Source organism: Bubalus bubalis, chromosome 6, assembly GCF_019923935.1.
Source record: "Bubalus bubalis isolate 160015118507 breed Murrah chromosome 6, NDDB_SH_1, whole genome shotgun sequence".
NCBI lineage: Eukaryota > Metazoa > Chordata > Mammalia > Artiodactyla > Bovidae > Bubalus > Bubalus bubalis.
Genome location: NC_059162.1, coordinates 85,922,246 through 85,941,821, shown reverse-complemented (window position 1 = coordinate 85,941,821; position 19,576 = coordinate 85,922,246). Strand labels below are relative to the sequence as shown.

The 19,576-nt window shown below is 40.9% G+C and overlaps 1 protein-coding gene and 1 long non-coding RNA gene across 18 annotated transcripts in view; one reads left to right on the top strand and one right to left on the bottom strand.

The window, feature by feature from the left end:
* Positions 1-19,576, top strand: part of FGGY (FGGY carbohydrate kinase domain containing) — a 508,405-nt gene that overhangs the window by 487,478 nt on the left and 1,351 nt on the right. For all 17 annotated transcript variants that reach the window (XM_044944924.2, XM_044944922.2, XM_044944923.2 and 14 more), the window contains one exon: positions 14,785-14,846. In XM_044944924.2, coding sequence (XP_044800859.1) covers positions 14,785-14,846 — 62 coding nt within the window. The remainder of the gene's footprint in view (positions 1-14,784; positions 14,847-19,576) is intronic.
* On the bottom strand, positions 5,398-7,390 carry LOC102406324. Its single transcript, XR_326648.3, has 3 exons — positions 7,253-7,390; positions 6,242-6,344; positions 5,398-5,686 (listed from the first exon to the last, which is right to left on the bottom strand). It is a non-coding gene; the product is annotated as an uncharacterized LOC102406324 (long non-coding RNA).

Genomic DNA, 19,576 nt, shown 5'->3' with positions numbered 1-19,576 from the left:
TAGTATGAATACAAGAACATAGACTATTTCATTAATAATTTTTATATTGTTGAAAAGATATTTGGGATATAATAGGGTAAAGACATTAAAATAAAGTTCAGCAATTTCTTTTCACTTTTTTAAATGGCTTCTAGGAAATTTAAAATTACTTACAGAATTCACATTATTTCTATTGGACAGTGCTACCACACTCTCATCTTAAAAATAAAGTCTCTTCTTCTCCCTATCAGCCCCTCCAGTTACTGCCTCTCACAGTCAAAAATGCTTTAAAAAGTGGCCACTGTCATTGTGATTTTCTTTATTTTAAATAGATCTATTTATTTAGTTTTGGTTGTTCCGGGTCTTCGTTGCTCTGCGGGCTCTTCTCTGCTTGTGGTGAGCGGGGGTTACTCTCTAGTTGCTGTGCACCAGTTCCTCACTGGGGCGGCTCCTCTTGTTGCTGAGCATGGGCTCTAGGCACGCGGCCTTCAGAAGTTGTGGTGTGTGGGCTCTAGAGCACAGGCTCAATAGTTTTGACACAGGGGTTCAGTTGCTCTGTGGCATGTGGGATCTTCCCAGATCAGGGATTGAACCCATGTCTCCTGCATTGGCAGGAGAATTCTTTACCACTCAGCCACCAGGGAAGCCCTGTCATGATTTTCTTACACACCACCTCTCTCCTCAACCAAAGATGATCTGCCTTCCTGTTCCACAAATCTACCAGAATCATGCTAATTTAGGTCACTAATGCTAACCTAGGTCATTGTACACCACAAAGGACTGTCCAGGCCTTACCCTGCTTTACCCTGAGCAGCAGTTTGCAATGTGGCGTACTCACTTCATTGAAACACTTTTCTTCTTATTTTTTTTTAACTTGATTAAAGTATAGTTGAGTTACAATATTGTGTTAATTTCCACTGTACAGCAAAGTAATTCCATTATTCATATATAAATATATATATGCATTCTTTTTGTATTCTTATCCATTATGATTTATCACAGGATACTGAATATAGTTCGCTATGCCTACAGTAGGACCTTGTTACCTGCAAATTCCCAGTCCATTCCCCCACTCACTCTCCCTCCCCTTGGCGAACACAAGTCTGTTCTCTCTGGCTGTGAGTCTGTTCCTGTTTCATAGATAAGTTCATTTGGAAACACTTTCCCATTGACAGCATACTTTCTTGATTTTCCTCCTACTGAGATGCTCGTAACGCTGTTTTCCAGATTCCTTGTCAGCTCCTGTCTCTCCTCTACCTAGAATTCTGTGTTGGTCTTCTATAACATTTTGTCCCTCTCATCCACTTCTAAGGATTCATTTTCTATTGATATGCAAGCAGCTCTACATCTACACTTAAAGGTCTCGCAGGCATCTCAACTTAAACAGGTTCAAACCTGAACTCAGCATCTCCACCTTTGCCTGCAAAACTGGAGCTAGCTTAGGACATGGCAGTATTGGTAATGGTACCACATCTACTTAATCACTTCTGCCAGGACCTCAAGGACATTTGGAGCCCACCCTCTTCTTCTTCCTCCACTTTGGTCTCTCCTGGTCTCCTTCTAAACTACTCATTGTGTCTCTTTAATTCTCCACTTTGCTTTAATTCCACAGTCCCACCCTAGTCCAAGCCACCATCAGCTCTCACCTGGACTTCTCTAAGAGCCTCTTGAATGGGTTCCCTACCACCACTTTTACCACTCTAATCCATTCTCTACACATCTGCCAAAGTGATCTTTTACAAACTTGAATAGGATGCTTTAGCTTAAAAATCTTCAATGTCTTCCCCTTGACTTTGGCATAATGTCGGAAACCTTTAACATGATGTTAAGAGGCCACCCCAGAACCTATTCCTGCCTTCATTTGTAGCTTTGTCTGTTTTCACTCTTTGCCTGCATTCTGTCTACTCAAACCACCTTGGACTTCTTTTAGTTCTTTGAATGAGCCATATTATCCTGGGACCTGCAAATATGCCTTTTCTTCAGCCTGGGACCCTCTTCATCAATTTTCTTTAACTGTTTGCCCATGTCCTTGTGAACTTTCAGATAGTTCGCTAAGCCCCCAAACTAGTTTTGTCTCCATCTGGCGCTCTCACATAGCTCCTGTGTTTTTCTAATAGACTCTAAACTCCATGAGGTCAAGGATCAGAGCCATCTGATTCACTTATGTATCCACAGTGCCTAGTACAATGTCTGGCACACAGTAGGCCCTCAATAACTATTTGTTGAACAATAAAACATTATCTGACTCAGACTTCTTGTTTTGGAGATGAGGAAACTAGTATCCAAAGAAAGGAAGCAATTCATTCAAAATTACAGAGCCCAGACTGAGATTCATACAGGACCAGAGCCTCCTGATTTCCAGGTCAGTCTTCTTTCCAGTACATCATGTGTTTGTCAATAACTTAGTAAACAGAGGGAAGTAGACTGAATTCCCTATGTTTTGAGAAAGCTAGCGCAAGCTCATGTTCATAAACACAGCTGACATAGGTGTTATTTTCTTTGTTTTATGTAAAAGGCCTGGAAGTCCAACCCAAAAATAAACTCTGTATTTCTAAACCTACAAGCTCCTACAACTTTTATTGCCTACAGGCCCCATTCTGCTTATTGTACTTCTTCCTTCCCTGCATTAACCAGAGGCATCAGCTGGTATTCAGGGTTGAGCAATGCCTTCATTCCATGCTTTTTATCAATCCACTGCCAAGGCAGCATGTCACATGTAGCAGAAGATTAGGAGGTGCTGTCTTTAAATAGTAGTGCTCAAGAAAACAATATAAGATCCTGTATAGTGCTGGGATGGAGATAGTGGAGATTTTTATAAAAATAACAAATTTTTTAGCTCTCACTTGTGCCAGGCACTAAATTAGATGGTTTGCATATATTTTCTCTTGTCTTACTAACTCTATGAGTAATTATTTCTATTGTTTCTATTTTATAGATGAGTAAACCGAGGCATAAAGAGGTTATTAAATTGCCTAAGCCATTCAGTTAAAAGAGCCAAGGCTCTGATCTAGTCAGTCCAGAGCCCATGATCTTAACTGTGTGATATCTGAAAGTGAAGAATAGGTTGACCTGACAGGAAATACCAAAAAGTACAATTGAGGGAGATCCTAAAGTTGATTTGTACATATAGCCCATCCCTGATTCGTTCATTCATTGATCTATCTACTCATTCGTTCTTTTACTCTCTCAACATTACTTATTGAAAAGTCACATTATATCTATTGTTGAGGATACTGGTAAAATTAATGGCCTCTCTCTTCTGAGCTCTCACTGTCTAGTGTAAGAAACATATAAGTAAACAGACATTTATCCTACTGCATGCCAAGTGCTAAGATAGAGGGGGCTTTGGGACACAAAAAAACCTTATAAACCAACTTAAAAGGACACATATGAGTTATCCTGGACCGGCCTGCCGTGCTTTCTTTACCCTGTGTACCTCTGCTCTCTCCTTCCTTCCCAGCTTCCCTCCTGGCTTTCTCATGCTTTTGGTGCTTTGCCAACATCTTCAGCCTCCTCTACTCCTGGTTTCAGACTCATCCTCTCTGCTTGTCTTTGTCCTCCTAATGTAGGTTTGAAATGCATTCTGGCATAGCCGGAAGCACATCTGTACCATAGAGCAGTCTAAGGCCAACCCAAAGGCTAGACCAGGATATGCATGCCCCACTTCTAATATGACTCTGATCTAGGAGAGTTGGAAATCTAAAACATGGAGCTTTAAGGAGTGTGGAGGACAAAATAGATGGAAAAATACCTGCGTCGTAGAAAATTTGGTTATTTACCAGCCTAAACACAGAGAAATTGACTAGTGACTACCCAACATCCCTTGGAGCTCAGTCATCATGTCTTGCATGTTCTACACCACTTTTTCATGATCTTATAGGATATTAGCCTCTGTGCAATGGGGGGATTTTTGGTTTTACAACAGAGTATAATAAAATATATCAAATTTGGAACATTAAAAAATGTTAATGCCATTACATTTTTATTTTCTGCTATCAATTATGGTGCCTGATCTGTTGACCAAAAAAATCTTCATGATACAAAATTAGCTTTGAAACAGGAAGTGTAAATTTCCAAGGTATTTGGACCCTGAGAACTTTCAGGATCCTGTATTTTCTCAAGTTGCAACCTCCCCTCAGCCCACTCCTTCCTAAACTTTGTTTTTCTCCTACAGTCATAAATGAAGCATATTCCTGCTAAGGAATGTCTGTGGATTAGATGTATCAATTGAGTTTGACAAATAAAAGAGAATTAGTGGTGACTCTTATTGAGCAGTGTTTGATTTAATGGACAGGGACTCACCCCTATATATGGAAGAAATAAGTCATAAAAGGTATATAGACTGAAAAAAGGGACTGAGATTCTGGCAATAACTGTCAGGTGGAGGAAGACATATGATAGGAATGATGTGGCAAACAAGATTAAATTAATGGGCAACTGAAGTCAAAAAGTGGCAATTATAATATTGAAAACACTTCAAAACCATAAGTCTCAAGCATTGGATGGGTCTTGTAAACAGACCCTGAAGTCTTACATGACGATGACAGACCCCTAGATGGATAGGGAGGCGATATCTAAGCCTTGGGCTCGTTTAGGGAGACGATATCTAAGCCTTAGGCTCGTTTAGGGAGATGATATCTAAGCCTTGGGCTCGTTTGCCATCAACAAGAGGCTAATGATGACAGCACAGAGATGCAGAGGAACCAAGTATGATTATATCTCTATCGTTAGATGGCATAGAACTCAGAGTAGAGGTTTTTGCTTGCAGATGGAGAAGCAATCATCCAGAAAGGATGATAAGGAGCCATGAGATTGTTAACATCCATCGCCTTCCCTAATCCACCCACCCCACCAACCTGAAACATATATCCAAGTATTAGTGATGCATGTTAACTCTTACTTTTAATAAAGCTTCTGGGAAAATAAGGTTTGTTTCAGTTGATGGGTAAATAGTAGTAGTAATAATAACAACAGGGTCGCTAAAAGTTGGACACGACTGAGCGACTTCACTTTCACTTTTCACTTTCATGCATTAGAGAAGGAAATGGCAACCCACTCCAGTGTTCTTGCCTGGAGAATCCCAGGGACGGCGGAGCCTGGTGGGCTGCCGAATATGGGGTCGCACAGAGTTGGACACGACTGAAGCGATGTAGCAGCAGCAGCAGCATGCTTTTAATCATTTATTTCATAGCAATATACCTATACAATAGGTATTAAGATTCCCATTTTTAAAACTGAGAATCAGAGTGTTAAATGGCAGAGCTAGGCAAGGCACCCCACTCCAGTACTCTTGCCTGGAAAATCCCATGGATGGAGGAGCCTGGTAGGCTGTAGTCCATGGGGTCACTAAGGGTCGGACACGACTGAGCAACTTCACTTTCACTTTTCACTTTCATGCATTGGAGATAGAAATGGCAACCCACTCCAGTGTTCTTGCCTGGAGAACCCCAGGGATGGCGGAGCCTGGTGGGCTGCCGTCTATGGGGTCTCACAGAGTCAGACACGACTGAAGCGACTTAGCAGCAGCAGCAGCAGCAGCAGCAGGGTTTGAATTATGGTCTCTTTTATCACCAAAGCCTTTGTTCCACAGTGAATGGTTAAGAATAGAATTCCAAAACTGTTTGTCTCCTCATCTTTCAGTTGGGGATGTGAAGTAGGTAAAGTGTTTAATGGGGCTTCCCAAGTGGCGCAATGGTAAAGAATCCACCTGCAATGCGAGAGACACAAGAGACACGAGTTCAATCCTTGGGTCATGAAGATCCCTTAGAGAGAGTAGGAAATGGCAACTGGCTCCAGTATTCTTGCCTGGAAAATTCCATAGGAGCCTGGCAAGCTACAGTCAGTGAGGTCGCAAAGAATTATACACAACTTAGTGACTCAACAACAGCAACAACAAAGTGTTTAATAGAGTATTGGGCCATTAGCTGCCATTATTATTTTTGTTGTTGAGTTATTATTAATAGTAGTATTTCTGTCATAGCTCACTGCAGTACTCAGCCAGAAATATCAGCAGGAGCATTTCTTTTTCAATCAATAACAGATTATTAAATGGGTGATAGCTTGCAGTTTTGAAGTCTATAATCGGATGCTTTTAGCAAGAAGCTTGATATTTTGCCTTTGAGAAAACTCATAAGATCCAAGTCAAACCAATGTAAGTAGGATGAATAGTTGCTCAGCTATTCATTTTAGGGCCCAACCCCTTTGCAACCAGGCCCTGTATTAGGACTGCATCTCAAAATATCACAGTGGTAGGTATCCTTACCTATTATGGGACTTCTCCCCTCTGCCATGATTGTATGACTGAGTTGGAATAGGCTGTACCTTGCTGGGGAAACATGGTAGGTATATTGCCTCTTAGAGTGAACCTAGTTAAATAAAATAAATAAATAAAATAAAATGTACCATTGAGAGTAACTGGTTCATTTGTCAACTGAAAGTTAATCAAAAAAAGACATGTACATGGAACCAACAGATTGCAAAGCTGGCAAAGATTTTAGAAATAATCTAATCCAATCCCTTTATTTTGCTGATAAGGAAAGTGAGTCCCAGGGAAGGCTAGAGCCTTACTCAGGGTCATACAGCTGGCAATAATTTTGTTTGCTTCAAAAATTAATATGAACAGTCTTTCCATACATCAACGAATCTTCCTGCCTTTGTGAGCACAATATCATAACTATAATTGAATTTGTCTTTGATGGTGGAGAAAGCAAGCTTTTAGGGTTTAACAGGGCCTTAAAGTCATCAGAGCAAGATAAACTGTCTTGAACTAATGCTGGAAATCGATTAACTGTGAGATTGTCAAGGAATAGGCCTGGTCTTATTCATGAGTTAAAGCAAGTTTCAAATCCTAGCTAATCCGTCTACTAGCTTAGGAAAGTCACTTAACCGCTCTGAGCCTCTGTTTCCTCATTATAAATTTAGATAATAAGTCCTTCATTACAGAATGTTTGTGAGCATCAAATGAGGCAAGATATAGATACACAGTGCCTCACCAGAACAGACACTTAATTAGTGTATACTTTCAAATAACCTTCAGCTAACATCCTCCTAAAAGCTAAGGATACATCAATGAATAAGAAAGCCAAGGACCTGATTTCATAGAGCTTAGATTCACAAGGAAGGAGTAGATGTGAAAGCCAAGGAAGAAATAGTAAGCAAGGATGCAGATAAATTAACAATATAATTTCACATACAGGTTAGGTAGATTGATGCCATGTATTTAAAATTATAAATGAGGCGTGAGTCTTTGTCATGATTCGTGATACAGACTTACTTTCCTTTCTCTCATCCTTTCTTGCCTCTCAATTGTTGTTGTCACGGAGGTTACACAGAATACCAGGTGCAGGTCAAAAGATGAGTGTGTCAAAACGAAAAACAAAATAAATAGGAGAACAACGAGCCATTTCTTAACACTTGCTGGAGGAGAATCACATTGCTATACTTTGTTTTTCTTCAGAGGGGTCATGTGCCTCAGCCCACACATTAGCATGTGAACTTGTTGTTCCAGTCAAATGAGTCAGAGTTCCTCAAGAAGGCAGATTCATGTATTTCAGAGCTATGTGTCAGCACCTTTGAAAAAAGGTACAGTGTTCTGTATTGGTGTGTCTCACAAACGCACACACATCGATCACACGGCTAATCAGCAGCAGAAGTGGGATTTGAACTCAAGCCCAGGGGACTCAAGGCTTCCCTGGTGGCTGCCTTGAAGAGGGAAATGGCATCCCATTCCAGTGTTCTTGGGAAATCCCATGGACAGAGGAGCCTGGCAGGCTACAATCCACGGAGTCACAAGAGTTGACACTACTTATTAAACCACCACCACCAGGGGACTCAGGCACGAGGTTTTTGCGTTGCAAGGAGGACAGGAGGGTCACGCCTGAGTGTAGGGCTAAGCAAAAGCCTGGAGTCAGAGGTGGGTCTGAATTCTAGCTTTACTGCATATTCGCTTTCTTACCTTGGGCAAATTCCTCATACTCTCTCCATTCACTTGGCCCATAAAGTGAAGATAGATGATGATATCTGTGTCATAGTCATTTTGAGAATTTAAAGAGTCATGTACATAAAGTGATTAGTACAATGCACAGCACAAAGTAGCACCTGCAGTATCTTGGCTGAACTGGTCACCTAGCAACAACCATGGGAGTTGACTGCTGGGCCAATGGACACCTTGCTTTTTGGCTCATAAACTCCATCAGTTTAAAAAGAAATTGAACTTACATCCTAAATACATGGAAACTTATTTATGAAAAAGCACATGCATATTCTACTGTGCTTGTAGATTATTTACAAATAAAACAACTGAAATAGAGCTGAAATAAGATACTATTTCATCATAATAGCATCATACTAACATTATGCAATAGCTGAAGGTACACTGTCTATGGCCAGATGAGTTTTTAATGATTTTTTAAATGATTATTGATGATTTCTAAATGATTTTGTATGTGCCTCTGTATATATCAAACAGTATTCTTTTTCTTTTTTTAATTAAAGTATAGTTGATTTATGATATTATGTTAATTTCAAGTATACAGCATAGTGACTCAGTATTTTTACCGATTATACTCCATGAAGCTATTACAAGATAAAGACTGATTCCCTGTGCTATACAATAGTACAGTATATGCTTATTGCTTATCTATTTTATACATAATTTATTTCTCTCAATCTCCTACTCCCATCTTACCCATCCTTCCATCCTTGTCCCGATTGATAAACACTGGTTTGTCCTCTACTGTTTTACATATGAATTCATTTGTATTATTTTTTAGATTCCACATATAAGTGATGTCATACAGTATTTATCTTTTTCTATCTGACTTATTAGCTTTCCAGGTGACTCAGTGGTAAAAAATCCACCTGCAAAGCAGGAGACGTGGGAGACACAGGTTCAATCCCTGAGTCAAGAAGACCCTTGGAGGAGGAAATGGCAACCCACTCCCGTATTCTTGCCTGGGAAATCCCATGGATGGAGGAGCCTGGCTGGCTATTCAGTCCATGGGGTCACAAAGAGTCAGACATGACTTAGCAACTGCACACGCACACTTGCACATAAACCTACCAACCTGGAACACATAAATGACGACACATAGCAAACCCCTGGAAGCTGGGGACACAGCATGGAGTGCCCTGCTGGCCTCTGAGGTGGTGTAGCAGCACTCTCATCCTCCCTTTAGGAGACCTCACACATCTTATTCATGGCTGATGTGTGGACCAACTTTTAGAACTGGTGACAATCTGCATATTAAAGCTGAATTAATTTCCTCAGACTAAAAGTCATATAAGCAGCACTCCCAATATTTTCTTCTGAAATCTTAGTAGGTCATCTCCAGCACTCCCTGGAGCGCATGTATGCTATTTTAGAAACACCATTTGGTGATCTTCCATTACCTCTGTCATGAATGTCACCACCCTTTCATTCAGCAGCTCAGCCAACATTAACCAAGCAACTATGCCCTTATGTGCTAGGACCATGTTAAGCGTGAGACTTACAGTGACATGGTTCCTGCCTTGTGGGAGTCACAGTCTAGCTCCCACCAGGTCAGGCTGTGGTTGTTCTTCCCTGCAGACCATGACTCGACACTGCCAAACATGCATTGCACTTTGGTGCCTAAGTCTAGACTACCTGCCAGCCTTCCCAAAGTCTTAAGGTCATTGTTCCCCTTCTCCTGGGTGGGAGGGAAAGTATCAAATCCCCTGCTCCCCAAATTGCCAACATTTCTGTCTGCCACTCTTGGAATCCCCTTCTTCTCCATGGGTGCTGATGAGCGCCTTCCTTTCTTGAACCTGACTTCCCTGGGTACCTCACCCAGTGTAGCCTATAGCCCTCCGGTGGCTCCCAAGCCAGTCTGGAAGACGTGAGAACTGGGAGTTCCCTGGGCCTACACAGGCCTGGTGGCTGCCAGCGCTGCTCCCAGGGAAGTGGTGAGCTGTGTGTGCGGACTGGTATCTCGGCCTTGACACGGCAGGGAAGGGTCATACCCCATGAATGCGGTCTTTCATGGCCCTGGTACAGGGCTCCTATTTTTTCTTAGAGAAGTGACTATCAAATGTGAACTTTCATGGTTTATTTATAGCTCGGCCTTATAGAGAGAAAGAAAAGAAGTGATTAAAAGGCGATTTTACCAAATATTTTGTTTTCAAAAGCTCTCATTGTGTGGGCAAAAAGGAAAGAGAAAAGTCCCTGTCTTCGTTGTTTCTGTCTAGACTCCCCAACAAAGAGGGTAGCGTGCTACAAATCCAGATTGTCCGGCTCTTGCCTGCTGACAAAAAGAATGAATTTTGAGGCCAACTTCAAATAAACCCTTTTGAACAGAAATACATTGTGGGGGGGAGGTGACTATATTTAGCACGTGTCAGCATGTCCATAATAAATTCATATTGTTATGCTGTGGTAATTTCCAGATTTACTGCAGCCAGTGGGTTCATGAGGTTTCAGTTTTATGTTAATGATTTGGAAAAATGGGAAAACTCAGCAGTGCCGTTTCTGATGGCAGCACAGGTTCTCTGGGTATTCTCCATATTGTGTCGAATATCCTTAATGAGCCCTGCCTCCCAGAAGAAAGGAGAATGACCACGAGTCATTTTGATTGCCTCTAGAATCATCACTTTTTTTTTAGAGTGCAGTTTTGTTTTATTCTCCTTCAAATGATCAAATCCCTTTGTGCCACTGTATCAAGTGAAGACAGAAAAAAACAAGTGAACGCTAAAAAACTAACCACCCATGCTCCTGAACCTGTTGATTTTTTTAAATATATTTTCAACTATTGTTTATTATGCACATATACATAATTTTTGAGACAGAATTGAAAAACAACTATATTTTTTACTCCCACTGTCCCTTTATATCTGTGCACTTTAGCTAGTTTCTCTCTGGCCTACTTAAAAATTTTGGTAGTCCCATTACTTTCTTAAGTAAGCAGAAAGTCACTTAGATAATATGGGTTTTATGGTCCCTGTAAGTCATGAGACATAACCAAAATTCCAACATTAGAATACCAAGAAATGTATCATGCTCATCACTTCAACGTTCATCTAGAGATAAGACAGCTCCTCATTCCTCCAGCCAGGACTGCTGGGGATATGAAGAGATGGCTGTGATTAGATTCTTCTGTTTTTCCTCATTCACTTTCTCTCCAAGAATATGTTAGCTTTCTTCTTGTTCTTCAGATGTGGTTGGAAGCTGGAAAGGAAGAGAGTTAAGAGGTGTAGGAAAGTTCTTATCTTGAATAGCAGTGTCATAAATGGGCTTGGTGCTAAGTCAAAAATGTGTTTACAGCTAGGCTCCATTGCAGATTTTTTAGGGAGACTCTCCACTTCTGTAGACATCTCATTGTATCTTGTCCTTGTCCTTCTCCATTCTAGTAGCTCTTTTAATTCCTTAAAAATCCAGTTGGTTGCCTCAGCTTCTTTTTTCTCTTTTTTTAAATTGGAATATAATTGCTTTACAATGTTGTGTTCATTTCTGCTGTACAGTGAACTGAATCAGCTATGTGTACACATATATCCCCTCTCTCTTGGACCTCCCTGCCATCCCACCCCCATCCCAACCATGGACATCACAGAGCACTGAGCTGAGCTTTCTGTGCTTTATAGCAGGTTCCCAGTGCAGGCTCCCTCTCCTCATTAGATGGCCATACTGGCCAGGATCTAAGACAACCCACAAAGCCCTCTCACCCATGGCCACCTCGGGTCTGTGGAAAACAGTCATGCCTTTTGAAGTCTGACAGACACTGGCAGAACTCGCTGATCCCAGGACAACCCTCCTTCACTTCTATACCAAAGCTGCCAGCTAGCACTTCTCCTCCAGACAAGAGGTACACTCAGCCCACCCTGTCCCACAACATCAGGGACATGTGTCCAGATACTAGTTGATATCAGTGAAACCATGCTCTCACCCCCTCCCCTGGAAGGAGCCCTGATGCTCAGTCCACACACAGCTCCCTCCTAAAATTCCACCTCTTTTTCTGACCTTCCACATGGATGAAAGGTTTCAGAGTTGATTTATGGGTCCTCAGCTACCCTTTCAGGGTGGTCTGTTTCCAGCTCACTTTGGTATCTTATATCTGTCAACTTTAGCTCTCAGACAAAACTTCCATTTTAACATTCCTTCATGTGTATGGTCCTTAAGTTCACTCATCCCATAGACATTTGCTGGGCACGTATGATACACCAGATGCTGAGTTTGGCAGTGGAAATGGTTAAAAAAGTTGCTGCTTAAGGAGCAGGAGTCTAGTTGGGGAAGCTGATGTGGTAACAAAAAATTGTGGTACTGTGTCATAAATGCTATGATAGATGGAAGCATAAGTTTCTAGAGTAGCAGATAACTCATTCTGGGTGGGAGGCATGCAGTGAGGATGAGTCAGGAAAGACCTTCTGTGGAATCAGGACCTGAGCTCAGCTTAATGTCTTAAATCTGTACTTTTGTGAGAAACAAAATAACCTCTTGTTAAACCTTTGAAATCTCTATTGCTTTTATTCGTCAAAAATTTATTTTAAAAATAAGCAAAAGTAACATGAAGACAGGAAGAAAGAATTCCCTGCTATCTGCCATGTGTCTACACATCCATTACGGTGGGAAGGGAAGTGACATTTATGATGCTTCTTGTATAATACAAGTTTCCTGGATCCCACCCATGAAGGCGGTCTTGGAATGTCGGCTGAAGTCTAAAGCCTAAGCCCAATGCTGAGGATTCCCCCAGGGTATTTTCAAGATTCAGAGCAGGCAGGTCTGCCCTAAAACAGGCAGAGCAGAACAGAGCACCGCTGTGAAGGAAGAAGCAAGCCCAAAACAGGAGACCTAGTGGCAAAGTTGGTGGGGGGGATGACTGCACCCATCTCAGCAACACATGGGACTTGCTTTAGAGGAAATCAGAATTTAGTTTATGAAGGAGAATGTCTGGCTTACGTTGGGGTGAGCAGAGCTCTTTAAATATTCTTGCTAAGTGGAACAGCAGTGACCTCACTAAGATATGGTTGCTCTTTTACAAACTGTCTCTAGACTGCCCTTTGTTGGTTCTTATCCTTTCACCTTGATTCCCTTTTCAATAACTTTTCATAATTTTTCAAACCTCCTCCTTAGTAAGCCTGCTGTTTTTTTCCTTCTGTCAGTGGGCTTCTTACTCTCAGCATTTCTGATCTCCCAAACAGCACTTTTAAAACCCCTGGACACCAGGAAACCAGATAACTAGTCAGAATGTCCATGGCATCCTTGGGAAAGAGCTGGTAGAACATATTTGCCAGATTGGAAATATGTGTAAGTGATTAATAGATGAAATAAGTGATTAGTAGATGAAAAAGTATCAAGTTTCTTAATCCTTGAATAGCTATTGAAGTTTATCTGCTTCTAGCATGGTATTTATCACATTCTATTTTGATCGCAGTAAATGTCTTTTCCATTCCATGGTGAGCTCCTTGATGAAAGGACCACTTAATTCTTCATCTCTGTTTTCCATATATAGTGAATGCTGTGCTTGGCACATGGAAGGGGCTTGATATGTTTTATGAATATTTCAGGTACTGAGATTAAGCTGCAAACAGACATATCTCCCAGCCTATGTAGCTTACATTCTGGTTAGAACAAAGGATGAAGAGGCAGAGAAGGAATATAAACTAGTAAGTACATGACTTGTCACACAAGAATTAGTGATAAATAATAAATATAATATTTATAGAATTGTATAAGTACATATGTATGTATATGTAAATAAATAAATCACCAGTAAAGTGGAAAGGATGTTCAGGGAAACACTTGGGCATGTTTTGAAGATGCCCAGGCCTTTCACATTCTGTGTGGTAGCCAGATTCTTACGTTTCTTTCCTCCTCTGCTAGTATGTGAGTTTCTCTAGGCCATAGAGCATGTCTTACACAAATCTGTATTCCTAGCACAGTGTCTGGTACATAGTAATTAATACATGTATAGAGTAAGAAGTTGTACATATGTGACCCCAGAATGACTACATCCTTAACAATAGGAGTTCAATAGCTGTTCCCAAGACAGGACCTCTTCTGAGGAGCTTTGTCATGCTATTGCTTGCAATCTCCCAAAGTCAAGACTTTGGATTCCACAAAGTATGGGTTCACTCTACTCCCCTAACTTTCCCATGGACTTAACAACATTGAGAGACCACCCAAGGAAACCTGACCTCTCCTTTCATGCAATGGAGCCAATGCAATCTGTGGTTGATCTTGCTGCTGTTCATTCCAACCATGTCCACCCAAGACACTGCAACTTGCTGACTGCCCACCTGCCCCATTGCAAAGACAAGAATGTCCTGAGGTCAAGTCTGTTAGGCTCAGCCCAGAGGTCTCACATCTGTACTCACAGTTGCAGAGACTACTGGGAAAAGAACTGAAAGTGAAATGAAGAGGTCTTAAATATTCTAACCTAAAGTTTGGGTGCAGAGTGGCTTCTGTTCAGTTACTGTTGTGAGTTAAGTGGACAACAGTCTCAGTGGCAGATTGTTACCTTCTCAGGCCCTCATGTCCGGGCAATGGGAAGTGGAAATAGTTCCCTCCCATAGCCCCCTGCAAGCCATCACTTTTGTGCTTTGCTTTCCAGGATCTTTATGCACTGGAGGTCTCAACAGGCAATCATTTATTAAGCCCAGGCTTGTGGTGGTAGATGTAACTTTTAATATTCATTCGGTTTTCATCTTAACACCAGAGAGATTAAGTTGAAAAAAAATGAACTCACTGAATCTCTTAAGGGGAAATAAATTCTCATTAGCATGTTTTTGCCTGTGATAGGCCTCACTTAGGTTTTAACTTTCCAACTTAGCTGTGTTCTGTTTTCTATTTGACAGGAGGCAATGGCAAAAATGAGCAAAGTTGGAAAAGTTGTGTTTCCTAGCCATGAGGATAAAAGGTAAGTTTATATGTTTTCTGTCCACAATGCTGAGGAATGAAAACAACAGACACATGCAACTCTAGAGCTGGAATAGACCGCGGGGCTCAGCAAGCCAGCCTTTTCATTTCATAGTTGATAAAACTACATCTCAGAAAGCTAAAGTCCTTTTCAATTCCCTAAGATTGCAGAGCTAGGAAGGGCCAGACCTGGGGGTCAAATATTAGCTTTTGAACTTTGAACTTCAAATCAATTTCTTTTCCTTAGATCATTAACAGCAAATCTGGTCTCATCTGTCCTAAAATGGAAATCTCATGTCTTCCCACACAGTAGCATCTATCTGTTTCTCCACCCTTTGCCTTTGCATTACGTGACTTTGAGGGTTACAACATGACTTTTTTTTTTTAATTGAAGTATATTTGATTTACAATATCCTGTTAGTTTCAGGTATATAGCACAGCAGTTCGGTTATATATATGCATGCCTGTGTGTGTGTGTGTGTGTGTGTGTGTGTGTGTGTTCTTCAGATTCTGTTCCTTTATAGTTATTACAATATTGAGTATAGTTCCCTGTGCTCTACAGTAGACCACCATCACTTTGATTAATGTTTTAACCCCAATTCACAAAACACTTATTTACTGAGTCCCTCCTATCTTTGAGCCATTATGCTCTTTGACATCTAGGCAGGACTTAGGAGAGAGTAAGACACAATCTTATTTATGTAATAGATCACTTCAGGACAAACAGGTATGTTTTATAATAAAAGTATTACCAGGTGATAAAGTAACCCACAGCAGAAGAAAATTTGACCCTGTAGGGGTAAGGGAAAGCTTTTGAGAGGAGGTTAAGTTTACCTGACTTTAAATGCTTAAAAGAAATTGTCAAACCAAAACCAAAAAGAACTTTGTCAGTAGAGGGAATAACAAAGGCCAAGTTATAAAGGTGGGAACGGCCTAGTATATTCAGGAAACTCTAAACAACTCATAATCTTGAAATGCGAAGTATGAGATGGGAGATGATAGGAAATGGAACAGGGTGTGGGGGGAACAGAGGGTTCCTCTCATAGGGAGCTGTGAGGGAGCTAAGGACCTCAGGTTTCATCCTACCAGCAGAATGGAGATAGTGAATTTTAAGGAGTGGTGGGACCTGTTCAGATGCAGATATTAGAAAGATCCTCTTAGAGGATGCTTGAGAGGGCCTAAGGGTAGAAGCAGAGAGACCAGATGGAAAACTTTTCAACAGTCCATTCGAGAGATGAAAAGAACCTATACTGACTCACTGGTTTTCAGTTTAGAGATGAAGGAACAATTGTGCCAGTGGCTTTATCGTTTTAGGAAAGTATTTGAGGTTAAGACATAAAAGCAAATTCTACCTTATGTAATGGACAAGAAAAGGTGCTGATCCCACCAAAGCATAATCAATGTTTAACAGAGTGGAATGGTCCATGGAAAAAGCCATCCACCTTTTATTTTCTTAGAAGATCTCCAAATGGGAGCTGTTAATCCCCTGAATATAAACCCCTCTAAATACCGGGGTTGTAAAGCAGACCAGTACCTGCAGGACCTCAATGCCAGAACATGGAGAGAGATCTGAGTTCCCCGCGGCGGTGGGAGCCCTGGGCTAGCAACATCCCTCTTTTGTTGAAATTAGAAACAGATTCTTCTTTCCATCTCCTCACTGACCCTCCGAAGACTTTTGAGGAAAGTCTGTTTTTCAGTTCTTTGAGTAGATCCCACGTGTTCTTTTGAGAAGAATCCTTGGTTTCTTGCTGTCAGCTGGGAGCGGGCCTCTGCGAGGGAGACACACACGGTGCTCTAGCACCATCTACAGGTGGCCCGAAGATTTGCAAGTGGAAAGAGAGCCGGTTCCCTTCCGGGCCTTTCTCAACATCTTGACTCAAATCATGTTCTTGTCTGAACAAAACACTCACTCAGGTCTGTGCCACACGGACCCAAGATGGAAGGATCGAGGATTATCTGATCAAGGATTAATATCCATATACAGATAACTCTTAAAACTCAACACCAAGAAAACCAACAACCCAAATCAAAAATGGGCAAAGGACTTGAATAGACATTTCTCCAAAAATAATATACAGTCAGTAAGCACATGAAAAGATCAACATCACTAATCTTTAGGGAAATGCAAATCAAAACCACAATGAGATACCAATTTACAGTCATTAGGATGGCTACTGTCAAAAAAGCAAAAAATAACTAGTATGGGCTTCCCTGGTGGCTCTGATGGTAAAGAATCCGCCTGCAATGCAGGAGACCTGGGTTCAATCCCTGGGTTGGGAAGATCCCCTGGAGAAGGGAATGGCCACCCACTCCAGTGTTCTTGCCTGGAGAAGTCCATAGACAGGGGAGCCTGGTGGGCAACAGTCCATAGGGTCACAAAGACTGAGCAACTAACACTTTCACTTTTCACTTTTATTTACAAGGGGGCAGAAAAACTGGATCCCTTGCCCACTGCTAGTGGGAATGTAAAATGGTGCATCCTGTGTTGAAAATAATACAGTGGTTTCTCAAGATTTAAAGATAGAATTATCATATAACCCAGAAAGTCCACTTCTGGGTATTTAGGCACCCATGTTCATAGCAGCATTATTCACAGTAGCTGAATGAAGGCAACTTAGGTGTCCACTGACAGTTGAATACATGAAGAAAAAGTGGTATGTACATATGATCGAATATTATTCAGCCTTAAAAAAATAGGATTCTGAAATATGCTGCAACGTGGATGGGCCTTGAGGACATTATGTTAGTGAAAAGAGTCAGTCACAAAATGACAAATATCATATGATTCTATTTACATGCCACTCCCTGGAGAAGGAAATGGCAAGCCACTCCAGTATTCTTGCCTGGAGAATCCCATGGATAGAGGAGCCTGGCGGGCTATAGTCCATAGGGTTGCACAGAGTCAAACACGACTGAAAGGACTTAGCATAGCATGCCACTTACATGAGGGACCTAGTATAGTTGAATTCAGAGAGACAGAAAATAGAATGGTGGTGGCTAGAGACTAGGGAAAAGGAGAGAAAGGGAAGTTACTGTTTAATGGGTAGAGTTTTAGTTTTGCAAGGTGAAAACTGTTCCGTGGATAGATGGAGGCAATGACTGCACAGTAATATGAACGTGCTTAATGTTGCTAAATTGTGCAGGTTAAAATGTCTAGAACGGTCGATTTCGTGCTATGTATGAAGTGAAGTTGCTCAGTCGTGTCTGACTCTTTGTGACCCTATGGACCGTAGCCTACCAGGCTCCTTGGTCTATGGAATTTTCTAGGCACGAGTACTGGAGTGGGTTGCCATTTCCATCTCCAGGGGATCTTGCTAACACAGGGATCGAGCCCAGGTCTCCCAAATTGAAGGCAGACACTTTACCATCTGAGTCACCAGGGAAGCCGTGGTATGTATATTTTACCACAATAAAAAAAAAGATTGAAAAATTACAAGCACAGGGAAAGAAGTGCCTTGGGACCTCAGCTTGCCATGTATAAAAAAGGGAAAATATAGTCTATCCATCTCTCTTTTTTTTTGTTGTTAAAGTGTAGTTAATTTATAATGTGTTGTGTTATGTGTCAGGCATATAGCAAAGTGATTCAGTTATGCAGATATGTATATATGTGTGCATATGTGTGTGTATGTGTGTGTGTGTATATATATATATATTCTTCTTTAGATTCTTTTCCATTATAGTTTATTACAAGATATTAAGTATAGTTCCTTGTGCTATACAGTAAGTTCTTGTTGCTTATTTATTTTATATATAGTAGTGTATGTATTTTAATTCCAAGCTCCTAATTTATCCCTCCTTCCCTTTCTCTTTTGGTAACCATAAGTTTGTTTTCCATGTCAGTGAGTCTATTTCTGTTTTGTAAATAGTTAATTTGTATAATTTTTTTTGGATGCCATGTATAAGTGATATTATATGGTATTTTTCTCTTTCTGACTTCACTTAGTATGATAATCTCTATGTCCATCCATGTGGTTGCAAATTTCATTAATTATTTCATTCTTTTTTATGCCTGAATAACAGTCTATCCATCTCTTGACATTTCAGAATACTAGAAGGATATAAGAACATTAGCTCACGTGTGTAAGAGTGTGACAGCCTGGGGAGTACTTCGTGTTCATTTTCATATTTAAAGTTCAGTCACTCTATGACATTAGGTACTGTTATCATCCCTCGAACAGCGGGGAAACTGAGACTCAGACCATTTAAAGAAGTTCCCCCAAATCACCTAGCCTTCTCTGCCTGAAAAGCTGATGCTTTTCCCACTGTACAAAGTTGCTGCGAAGGTTTCAGTATTAAAACTGGAAATCTTCAAGTATATGAGAAGGAATACTGACCCAAGCTCCCTTCTAGAAGTGTCCCCAGAGTCAGAAAATCCATCTCATATAGTGAAAAAAAAAATTATTGACATTAGACTGTCAGAGAGTAACATTAGAAGAAGCAAATTGCTGTTCCCCAAATCATTCTGTGGTTAATAAATTTGGAGGCTCATAGAGTGAGTTTTAATAGAACCTACATATAGTGAGATTGATGATAAGACTGGAACCTAATCTAATATTTTAAGGAGTAGCCATAGCCAGCGTTGATATCACTTGCTATGATCCTGGTGCTGTTCTAAGAGCTTCTCAAATATTACCTCATTTAGTTCACATACCAGCTCTCTTGAGGTAGAGAGCTGAGGTTGAGAGCTGTCCCATTTACAAATAGGACATTTAGGAATGAATAGATTAAGTA